The 12,262-nt window shown below is 41.7% G+C and overlaps 1 protein-coding gene across 7 annotated transcripts in view; it reads right to left on the bottom strand.

Moving 5' to 3' along the window:
• The window catches only part of pard3ab (par-3 family cell polarity regulator alpha, b), a 315,562-nt gene that overhangs the window by 259,088 nt on the left and 44,212 nt on the right, over positions 1-12,262 (bottom strand). For all 7 annotated transcript variants that reach the window (XM_078265135.1, XM_078265139.1, XM_078265136.1 and 4 more), the window contains exon 2: positions 7,161-7,262. In XM_078265135.1, the coding sequence (XP_078121261.1) occupies positions 7,161-7,262 (102 nt within the window). The remainder of the gene's footprint in view (positions 1-7,160; positions 7,263-12,262) is intronic.

Below are 12,262 nucleotides of genomic sequence, written 5' to 3'. Positions count from 1 at the left end.
AGAAAACAGAGATCTCTTGGTATGGCGTGTACGGGAAAAATATAGCTTTTGATGTGAAATCATCAACATCACAGACAGCTTAGGTATATCTGTGCAGTGATGGGAATAACAGCGTAATAAATAACAGCGTTACTAACAGTGTGACTTTTTTTCAGTAACGAGTAATCTAATTGATTACTCTTCCCATCTTAATAACGCCGTTACCGCCAAAAAATGCGGCGCGTTACTATAATCAAAGCTGTTATTTTCATCAGACCAACTAGATCTCTTGTTTTACTGTTCTTCCTTGGTTAGTGGGCGGTGCACGAGACAAGCGCATAAATGCTGACGATTGGCTGAGGTTGAGTAAAATTTCACGGTAAGCCAATCAGAGGTAGAGTTGGGCGGGTGTTCGAAAGCACGCATAGTTGGACACACAACAAACAACACAAGCCAGTCAGTCAACGAGAGAGAGACAGGTACGGCGAGCCCAAATACTCCAAAAGTAGCCTTCTCTAAATGGAAGTATAGTCATTACTTTTCCCTCCAAGAAATTAAAGGATTGCACATTAATCGTGAAATGCACATTATGCCCTGGGCAGACGTGCCTATATCCACGTCTGTGTCAAGTAACTCAAACTTACTCAAACTTTAAATAACTATCTGTAACATGTGTTTTCTCAAATGTGTGCAAATGTTCTCATACAGTATGTCCCACTGGCTGCAGGCCCCGATGAACTACTATTTTGTAATCAACTGGCAAAATGCCTCCAGAAAGAACCGATCCATTTGCACTACAAATAGTGCATATATTTGTTATTTATTTTTGGTATAGTGCTTAACAAGCATAATTTAATTAAAATTTCATTTTGCCCAGTTGTGGCCTGTTGAGGGGCAATAAATATCAAAAGTTCCAAAGCATCTATTGTGTTATTTGTATGGATCCACTATATAAACATAATATCTCCATACATGACATTTGATTGGAGGCTAGTCTCACTTTGTCCCACAGCAACATTAAATGTAATTTGTGTACATTGTTTCTGTTAATAATGTATTGTATTAAGTGTCCATTTCATTATAATATTCAGATTTATCATAAATAATTGAACATGCATATGTATTTTAAGTTCCATTAAAGAGGGGTAGGTGGAGGTGGGGTCACATTTGAGCATTTAAAAATGTACTTGAAAGTAATGCAATAGTTACTTTCTGAAGTAACTAGTTACTTTTATAATTTCTAACTGAGTAACTAATTTAGTTACTTTTTGGAAGAAGTAACTAGTAACTGTAACTAATTACTTTTTAAAAGTAACTTGCCCAACAATGATTCTGTGTAGTGAGAAAGTTTAAATGTCACTTCTGGTGCCGTTTCAAAGCCTTATTTTTAGGACGGCATATGGGTCACTTAATAAAATGACAGCGCTACAGGGGACTTCTGATGGTCTTGGTTTCAGGACTGCCAACGCCACTTTTCAATGGTACCAGTTGTGTCAAGTCTACATCATAAGGTTTACTTTATATATTAATTTAAAAAAGCCACACTTAATTAAGGTTTTCAGTGTGTACACTGGGAAAGACAAAACACACATACAGCCCAGTAGCCCACCTGGTAGAGTGTTGCTCCACCAACGCGGCCTACGCAGCGGTTTGAGTCCGACCCATGGCCCTTTGCTGCATGTTGTCCCCTCTCTTTCCCACATTCCTTGTCTATCTGTACTATCTCATTAAAAGCTAAACAAAAATCTTTAAAAAAGAAAACACAGACATCACGCACACACAAGCTGTGACTGTGAGAGATCAACACAGGTCAAACAGCTGTCAGGTACAGCAGTTGTGTCATTTTGTCCCTCTCCATCTCCATCTCTCTTTGTCTGCACCCTTCCCTTCTTTCTGCTTCTCAACACACACCCACACTACCTGATGGTGCTTTAAGACTATCATATATGTACCATCATATGTGTAGCTGGACACAATTAGGGATGAACCATTTGGGGGTTGCGATTTTTCTGCCAGATATTGCGATTACGATTCAATTTGTTTTTTTATTTTTTTTAAGTTTGGCTAAAGTTCAGTATTCCCTGTGTAACAGATAAAACACGTCATGGAGCATTATAACATGAGACACCATCAAAACTGCTCTATATTCTTATGCAGGGAGGAGAACATGGATATGAATCGCCAGCAATAAGGGGTTTTCTTTTAACAAGCATGGAACATTGAACAGTCAAACAGAACATTTATCACAAAAGCTATTTCATTATAAGTTCTAATAATAAATATTCCAATACAAAATATCAGTACTTTCCTGTAGACTGAAATGTGTGATCTGCCTCACAGCAGCAGCTACATATTACACCTTCCACCATCACGTTAAATAAAGTTATACAAACATTTAAAATCCACTGAAAAGAGGACATTTCTGTAAACAATCAAGTAAATATAATAAAAAGAGGAATAAAAATGTTAAACCAAATGTTACACCAAACATTCAACTAAATATTGCACATTTGATTAATCGCGTTTCACGATTAGCTAATCGCATTCTTTCAAATCGTGATTTCGATTATTGATCGTTCAGCCCTAGACACAATAAAAGAAACCTCTGGCTTCATTTCATTTCCCCCACAGCAGCATCTACGCTTAACATCAGCAGATATCTCCCTGAAGTCAGAGGTCAGGAACTAAACACACTTCTGGAGAGACATACACACCAACGCACAGAAGCTGGATTCACTTTCTCACACACACACACACACGTGTGCTGGAGGCATGCACACACTCACAGACAGCGACACAGCTGTGCTCTCAGCAGATACAAACATTGAACACACACACACAGACACACAGACACACACACGCGCACGCACATGCACACGCACAGCAGGGATGTGGGCCAGCATAGGCTATGAACTGTGGCTCAGGGCCCCACTTTCCACTCCTCTCCTCTGCTCTACCAGGCTGCTGACAAGTACACATTTAATTGGGATTGGGATTTAAAAAAGGAGTCAGTTTGCACAAAGGGTCCTGAGATAATAATAAAAAAAGCCCACAGTGGGCCATCAGGCCCTGTTGGGTTGTCATGTACTCTTTGCACTGTGTCCAGCGCTGTTGGCTTTGGTTGGACCATATCAGTCAATCAGCCAGTTGAGCATTTTGAATCTCAGTCGACGAGAAACATGACTTTATAGTGCTGACTGGAACTTTTTTTGTTACTGTTTTGGAAGAAGATGATAGTGAAGCGACAAAGTGTATGATAAGCCTGCTATTGACAGCACTCATCAGTCAGGATCAGCTCAGTGTGTCAGGGCTCTAACTGCCAAGACTCTGAGATCCAATACTTCTATTTTTAGAAAAATAAATACAGCACCAAAGAGATCAACCCACCACCTGAACAGCTGCTGGCTACATGGCAGATAACATAACCTACAGATTCTGCCTCACATTTTAATTCCACAATATCTTCACAATGTGCTTAAAACTGTGGCGGTTTTGAGAACGGACTAAAATATATCTGTAACATCAGTATAGAAACTGCCATGTATCAAAAGTTGGCATTAAATGCTTGGTCCGTTTTGTTCTTTGGTATTTTCTGACCTAACCGAGTCAAAATATTGAAATACCTGAATGTGTGACAAGTGCGTTAGGGGGAAGCACAACTTGAATCAAAGTGAAAAACTTAAAAAGTTTTTGTTACATTGTATACATTTGATCCGGTAAGTTTTGGTTTCACACTGCAGTTATGCAAGCACACTTAAGCACTCTACATAACAGAACTACGTCCTGTCTTACAGTACGTCCTCCCAACAGTTGTAGTTGATTGGTATGTAGACGGGCTTCCCCGAGTTCATTCAACTGACTGCTGTGGCTCTTTTTGTTTTGTTGCGTTGTTGAAATTGAACATTGAATTGAAAATAAAAACACAAAAACATCTGTCTTTTGCGTTATGTCGCAGCCTTTCACGATGTGTTTATTGCGCCAGCTGATATCACGATGACAATTAATGATATATATTGTGCAGCCCTAGTAAGAATTTCTGATATTTTCACCAAAATGAATAATTGACCAAAGAAATGAAAAATAAACAATGAATACAGCACTGCTTCAGACATCTGACTGCTGATGGAAACCTTTCACTCACCACTCAGCAGTACACACCTTTTTAACAGCTTTCATTTTGGTGTTTGTTTGTAATTTATATGGGCATTTGAAGAGAACCATTGCATACCCCGACCCCCAAAGGGTTTGGCGTCAAAGCGGTGAGAGCAGTGTAGATTGGTGTCATCGAGGCTGAAGGCTTGTCATGTATGAAATGCACACTAACCCTGCAGTGGAAAACGCCTGCAGGGACAGAGGAGTGAGGGGTAGCAGGATGACAGCTCAAAGAGAAGACACACACACACACACACACACACACACACACACACACAAACATGAGGTTGACATAGTTGCAAAGACAGAGAGTGCTGAGCTCCAACTGTGACAACATTCCTTTAAGATCAAAACTGTCACCGAAGTAACTAGAAATGATTACCTAAAAATTAAGTTTTGCTTCAGTTACGTATATTTCACATTAGGGCCTTAAAAGTCATTTCAAAACTTGACTGTATGGTCTCAGTAACTCTCGTGGTCTGTGAGAAAACAAACATTATATTCCTCACCCTTTGAAAATATGTTACAAGATTTCTGTCCAGCTGCAGAACTTTCAATGGAACAACTCACCGACAGTTATCGTCCGATTATATTTTCTATCATCGGTCAAATGAACTGCGTAGTACTGGTACTGTATGATTACTGTAAAGGAATCAGAGTGTGGTTGCAATGGCATGCCAGTGCTAACGTTTCACAAAGAAGCTCCTTCCATAATAGTTGTTTTCTCTTTTGATTTGCGTAAGGAAATGAGCACAATGAAAGTTATTGTTACTGCTAACATAAGGGCTGCAACTAAGGATGGCTTTTATATCTAATCGTTGGGTCTATAAACTATCGTAGTAGACGAAGAATACCAGCAATTATTCACATTTAGGAATATAGAACTACTGACATTTTTTTTTGGGAAGTTTAAGCTTGTACTAAAGATCAGCGTCCACTTCCTGTTTTGTGCCATAAACCAACCAAGAAAATTTACCTCCAAATCAGTGCCGGAGATGGGCCGGTACTCACTGGTACTGCGTACCGGCACTTCTGATTGTTGTCCACATGAGTACCCTTACTTCTTATTACAGCCTCCTCCTGTAAGGGCTAGGTCACACCCCATAAACACCTGCGTAACTGTGTCTCTCACATAGCAGCTTAACACGGAGAAACGCCGCTGGAAATGTCCTAGTTATCATGGATCATTGTAATGAATGAACTTATTATTGGAACCCTGATCACTGGAGTAGGCTGCTTTGCCACTGTGCAACCGCCCGACACAGACCAGTGTGCCCAGGGATACATATGGCATAACGTTATTTATTATTCACCATAAGGCCACTTGTAATGAGTAACCTAAACGATACTGTGGGAAAAAAACACCATGGAATAAAAAAAACAACATTCTTAAGGATGCGAGATCATTTCAATGATAAAGACCCGTTTAAAATTAATTTAAGACCTAGACACAATATTTCAGCAAATGTAAATTTTGATTTTGAAATGTAAGACTTTTTAAGACCCCGTGGAAACCCTGCACACACCAGACCATCAAACTGGGGCGCGTAAATAAGGGGTTCCGCCCAGGCAACGGTTGGGTCTGTGGCAGACAGACCATTTGGAATCGAGGGGCCAGGCTTGGGCCACATGCAATTTTAGGGGTACCAAATATATTAAGCATAAGTGTTACATATCACCAACCCTCCATAGGTTTGGTTCTACAAAAGACTAATGATACATATAACAATAAACACATGAATACTCATTCAGTGTAACCCTACAATATCCCCTCTTTGGGGATAAAAATGTATGGAAATAGTCACAGTGAAGGGGGCCAAAGGGGGGGGGGGGGGCGAGGCTTTATGTTACGGGGGCACTGGCCACCCTCAGACCCCCCTAGAACCGCCACTGGTTGACAAGAGGTCTGCAAAAGGATTACTTAAACACCTTTCAAGAAATGTACTGAAATATTTTACCCCAGCAGAGAATGGGACCCTGTGCCCTGCTGCTGTCAGTCAGCATCAGCTGCTCTCTCTCAAACGGCCCCACAGGCAACAGATGAACTAGGCCGTAAAAAGAAGTGGTTGTCAGGCGTTTGACACTGACAAGTTCAATGCCTGAAGTCAGACAGGTCAGGTGTGAGTATGTGAGGCGGTGCAAGAGTCCCGTACAGGAAATCTCTCTCTCTCTCTCTCTCTCTCTCTCCTCGCTCTCTCTCTCACATTGAGATCAATAAACAATCTGAAGGATAACAGTAGTTGTGAAATATAAAGTCTACTTGGGGGGTTAAAGAACAACAAGACGTTGTCACACAAATGGGCCATTTGTGACACTCCCACACCGTCGACTACCCTGTGCCGGATCCCTGCCGGATCGCTGTTTTCCCATCTGAACGCAGCCTTACTTCTGGGCCCCAGGAGTGTCAGAGTCAGTGTTCAGCCCCTCCCCATTCTGACAGCTTTAGCCAATCACAAACCCTCATTGCTGAGGGCTACCATTCAGGAGTGCCAGCAGGCAAACACAACATTTGCAAATGTGACTCCGAAGAAAGAAACCTACTTTGAACACATGTTGGCCATGCCATCACCAAGGAGCCCTGCTGCAGAGGACGGTGGGAAATAAAGCTGGGCAATATATCGATATGCATCGATATCATGATATGAGATTAGATTTCATCCTGGACTTTGGATATCGTAATATCGTGAAATGGTAAGTGTTGTCTTTTCCTGGTTTTAAAGGCTGCATTACATTAAGTGATGTCATTGTCTGAACTTACCAGACTGTTGTAACTGTTCTATTATTTGCCTTTACCCACTTAGACATTATATCAACATAACTGATGATTATTCATCAAAAATCTCATTGTGTAAATATTTTGTGAAAGCATTGTCAACCCTGCAATATCGTCGCAATATCGCCGTTGATGTATTTGGTGAAGAATATCGTGATATTTGATTTTTTTTTCATATCGCCCAGTGAAAGCTTGTGTTTTACTTCATCAGCGCTTTCAACCTTTGTTCATATCTAGTAATCCAAGCGCCACTCACCCTGTCTTTGTCGTCGGCCACGTCGCAGAGAACATCGTCCAGGTCGAGGATGCCGCCATCGCCGTGCTCCAAACGGTGCACCAGCAGCCAGTAACTGGCATCCTGGGAAACAGAGGGGGGGGAGAGACACATGGTCAACACGCACAGAGCCAAAAACCAGGTGAAAATCAAGCACACGCAAAATTGTGTTTTAATTGCTCTCATCCAAACAGACATAATGTGCATAACATGATAACGACGGGATTTTTATGTGATGTGCCCTGGCTGGTGTGTGTCTGCGTGTACGAGTCTGTGTTGGGACCTGATCTGGGTTGGGTTGTGGGTGGGGGAGGGAGGGATATGAGGGGAATTGGCATGCCATGTCAACTATGTCCTGTTCGCTCCATGCCTTGTTTGTTTGTTTACTTGAAAACTAAATTAAAAAAAAAGAGTTGGGAAAAAAAAGAAATGTTTGTCATTTTTACACTAAAGCAGCAGAAAAAGACAAGAAAAAAAGGTTAGTATGAGAAGTGATTAAAAGGGTAGTAGAACAATTTGACAGGCAGCACTGACCAGATCAAAATGAGCTATGTGAATAAAAGCTTCAATCCAATACAAGTCCGTCTGTCCAAACGTCAAACACGCACTTAAGCATGACATTCATTTTGTCATTGTTGCCTCTTGAAGAAGGACATTCACCCATAAGGGCCCGAGGGGAATCCCAGCCATAGCTACTGTGTAATTGCGTCCAATTTCTTGTCAAATGTTTTGACATGAAAAACACACGCGACGGTCACATAGGGTTTAATAGAAGGGGGGAGAAAAAGAAAGAAGTTCAGATGTGGGTAGGGGCAGGGACGGATCAAAGCAGAACAGAGCAAGAAAAAAACTGAATAATAATAACTGTTATTTATAAATCGCCTTTCATGAAACTCAAGGACACTACAGAATTATAGTGGCTATACAGTGGTGTTTGAGGAGTTTTTTTAATCATGTCCAGGGATGTAGCATTGCGGATATCTGCAGGGAGGGTGTTCCAGAGGGATGGGGCTGCAACACTAAAGGCTCTGTCTCCAAAGGTACTGAGTCTGGTGTGGGGAATGGAGAGCAGGCCAGCGTCTGAGGACCGCAGGTTTCAGGGTGAGGTGTATGGATGGAGGAGGTCGGAGAGGTACTGTGGGGCCAGGGGCATGGAGGGATTTGTAGGTGAGAAGGAGGATTTTGTATTTGATGGGGGACTTAATTGGAAGCCAGTAAAGGTGGATGAGGGTTGGGCTGATGTGCTGCCAGGTCTTGGTGTGTGAAGGAGTGGAAGAAACGTGAGGCGCTCTATTTATCAGTATTCATACCAAACTGCAACTCAAAGTGCTTTACACACAGCATTATGATAGCTATTATAAAATGAGAGGGCAATAAAAGGTATAGTATTCCTTTCATCACAATAAACACAGTCATTAATGGGATTTACAGATGCTAGATAATTATGAAAATTCAGCTCAGCGTCTTGACATGAAAACCATGTGTACAGAAATATTAAAAATGACTGTAGCAATAAAGCCAAAGACAGAATGCTACCAGTGCAAGTGTGCATCACATAAAATGTGTAGGTAGGCGAGTGTGTGGGCATCATTTGACAAAGTTATGAGTCAAGGCGTGACTGCTTGGGTTGAACTGGCATACAGCAGCCGAGCGTTACAGCCTCATTACCCACTTGTGCAGTTTCCAGTCTATTGGGACACATCACGGCTCAATCTTAAACAAAGGGTACTAGACACATTATACAGGTAGGGGTCAAAACATTTAAATCGCAAAGTAACGCAAGATAAAAGGCTTTCCTGGGAGGAAGAAATGGAGACATTTATAAAGTCAAAAAGACAAGAGTAGAGGTGGAAGAATAGAATAGAATGCCTTTTATTGTCACTATACACATGTACAATGAGATTAAAAGCACCTATTTTCCAGTGCCAACACATACGTAAAATAAATATAACATGGAATAAAATAAGTAGTGCAAAAAAAGAGGGGGTAAGGTGCACAGTTCTGAGACGCTATATACATATAAATAATGTATATGGATTTATATATAGTGTGATATTCAGTGTGGGTTATTGCACATTATTTGAATATTGCCCAATAGTGGTGATCATATTCAATGAGTAATAGAAGACTGGCAAAGGTACAAAAGATGTAGAAGAAAGAAAAGCTAAGTAAATTTGTTATTGGGGAGGAGTTATTAAAAGTGAATTAAGTAATGAATATTGTTTATTTCAATATTCTCTGACTTATGATATTGCTAGTTAAGTGTTTAGATTTTGCTAAAAGTGGGCCAAGTATGTTAAATCTTGTAAATTTAGGATGGGAAACGTGTTACAAATAGTATTTTTGCAATTTTCCTAAACTCACTGTCCACGCTGCTCAAATGAAAGAGGATCCAAGTCCAGTGCAAAATGTCCTTCTAAAACAACAAAAGGGACAAGACTTGTAAATGTGTGAATCCCTTAGATTTGATCATTTTAACTTAGAAAACCATACAGAAAGATGTAAGACTAAAATTACAAGTGGAGCAACAGAGTCACAGAAACAACAGCGTGTAACAGCAAAAGCATTAGTATTGTCTACGCATGGTTTCCTGTCAGCTACATTCACAGACTGTCAGACTGCCGTGACACGTCATGGTTTGGGACAGCCTGGGTCACTGTGTGTAACCCCTGACACGGAGACCCTGTGGATTCCAGCTGATGGAGCTCAGCGTGAAAATCTGGATTTACACACAGATCCCTATCCCACTGGGAATTCCCAGTACTTTGATGAAACTGGAGGTTTATTAGTAGCCAACGTTCATGAGATATGCAAGTCAACAAAGCAATGCAAACAAATGACTGTGTGTGAGAGTGTGTGTGTGTGTGTGTGTGTGTGTGTGTAATGGATTTAATCTTGTTGCTGCGGTCTGTCATTTTCTTGTTTCCAAACTATCTATTTAAAAGAACAGGGCCTGCTTTTCCAACTGTACTTTTCACAGTCCAAAATATGTCCGTTACGTGTCGTGGCAAAAGAAGCCACAAATCACTGCTTTTAATCCAATTCAGCCGAAAAACATTTTAGGTTTTTTGTGTATGGAATGAATTGAGACATCTCCGGGATATCTTACGAAGCCAGACAATTTTAAATTACGGCACAAGAACACTGACAAATTCTATGATAGGTCACACAAAACTAATAAAGTGATTTATGCACTTTTTAAAAAGTAAAAATGTGCCCAAACATTGAGTGGATAAAATGAAATTATAAAAATATTTGAGCTATAATTAGAACACTGTCAGATACAGTATGTGTCAAGTGTGCCCTGAAATATCTGAATGGGCTGTCCTTAATTTACATTTAAGGAAGTAGTGTTGTGATGGTGTTGATATATGTGCGTCTGTGAGGGCTTATGTGTGGAGGTCGCTTATATCAAGTTTATAGTATGTGTCTGTTGGGACTGGGCAGGGCAGGCCACATCAAAGAGTGTGTCAAATATTGTGTGTCAATCTGTGGAGCCAAGTTCATTTGGTAGAAATAGCTAACAGCAAATAGCCTAGAAATCTAGACACACGCTAGCAGCAGCAAATGTAATTTGCAGCCAGGGGGTCTAGCAACTCTCCGTTGGCTCGCGAGCTGGAAAAACTAAACTCTGGCCTGTATACACGATGTGATTGGCCCGGCCAGAGTTTGGTTCTATACACTGTATAGAGTCGGTGGGCGGGCTTATGGCTGCTGCTGCTGGTGAACCTCGGGCTTTGGCAGCGACCCTGGAAGACTTGGGAGTTCAGCTTTTCTTTGAGAAAAGAACAAAGAACGGCACTGAAGTCATTCTTAAAAAAGGAAGATGTGTTCAGAGTTTTGTCGATTGGATACGGCCAAAGTTTAATCATCAATAATCAACTAGCTCCGCTACCTTCTTCGTTGCTCTGATTGGTTGTAGAGCTATCCTATTGCGTGCAGAGGGAATTTGAAAGACAACCATTTATCCCGCCCCTCGGATTGAGCCCTGCCAATGATGAGTTCGCAGACCCAACATCTTGATGTGGGTCTGGCTTGTCAGGCTACACAGCAAATGTCACGAAGCCAAAGGAGACATAGTCACATAGTAAACAAAGTTATAGTATGCCACGCACGCACACTAGTCGTTTAAGTGCCTAAACTTAACTCGCCGCATGACGCTCACTTTTTGTTGGCTAAACTCAACTGCCACGGCCACTAAAAGGACTATTTCGCGCTGCTCTGTACCCAGCTCTCAGTAACCTATTGTCGGCTAAACTCACCTTCCAACTGCTGCTGACCGACAGCTCACGGAGTTCTGTAGCCGGCATCACGTGACTAGCCAGTGGCCGCCTAATTTCGTAGGGTATCAATCAAATTGGTGTGCATACACTTTCCTACTAGGCTATATCATACAAACCCATTCATGAGAATGAGTTGACCATTCACACATCCAGCAGTTACAGAGCACCTGATTTTTCATTTGGACCGACATTTGTGGACCAAATTCTCTCTGTATTAGCTCTGTCTTTGGTCTCCACCAACTTCTGAGGGAAATATCTGTCTCTTCAGCTGCTAAATGCTCCACTGTGTTCACCAGCTCGTTGCTACCTGTGTCTCTGTGTGTTGGGCTTTTTTTGTTGCAATTTTTTCTATAGTTGTCTTTTAGCAGTGAGATGGGAGCCTGCAGCGCCGGCATTGGCCCTCATCAGCCCAGCAGACCTGGAAGCAGGCCAAGGCTGAGACGCCAGCTGCTGCGGGGAAACCCAGCAGCACTCCAGAATAGACAAACTGCTGCTCTGCAAGAGCACCGTGAGAAGGAAGGTCCAGGTCATATTGTTATTGTTCAAAACATGGAACAGACTTCTTTTATTTGAGATTAAGGCTACGTTTACATTGCTACGTTTTGGTTTAAAAAACGAATAACTTTTGCTACGTTTCCCCCTCTCATTCCCCCTGCTCTGGCGTTTCCCCCTCTCATTCCCCCTGCTCTGGTGTTTCCCCCTCTCATTCCCCCTGCTCTGGTGTTTCCTCCTCTCATTCCCCCTGCTCTGGTGTTTCCCCCTCTCATTCCCCCTGCTCTGGCGTTTCCCCCTCTCATTCCC

The sequence above is a fragment of the Sander vitreus genome, chromosome 12 (genome assembly GCF_031162955.1).
Source record: "Sander vitreus isolate 19-12246 chromosome 12, sanVit1, whole genome shotgun sequence".
NCBI lineage: Eukaryota > Metazoa > Chordata > Actinopteri > Perciformes > Percidae > Sander > Sander vitreus.
The sequence above is the reverse complement of the archived record's forward strand: the minus strand, read 5'-3'. Positions and strand labels throughout refer to the sequence as shown.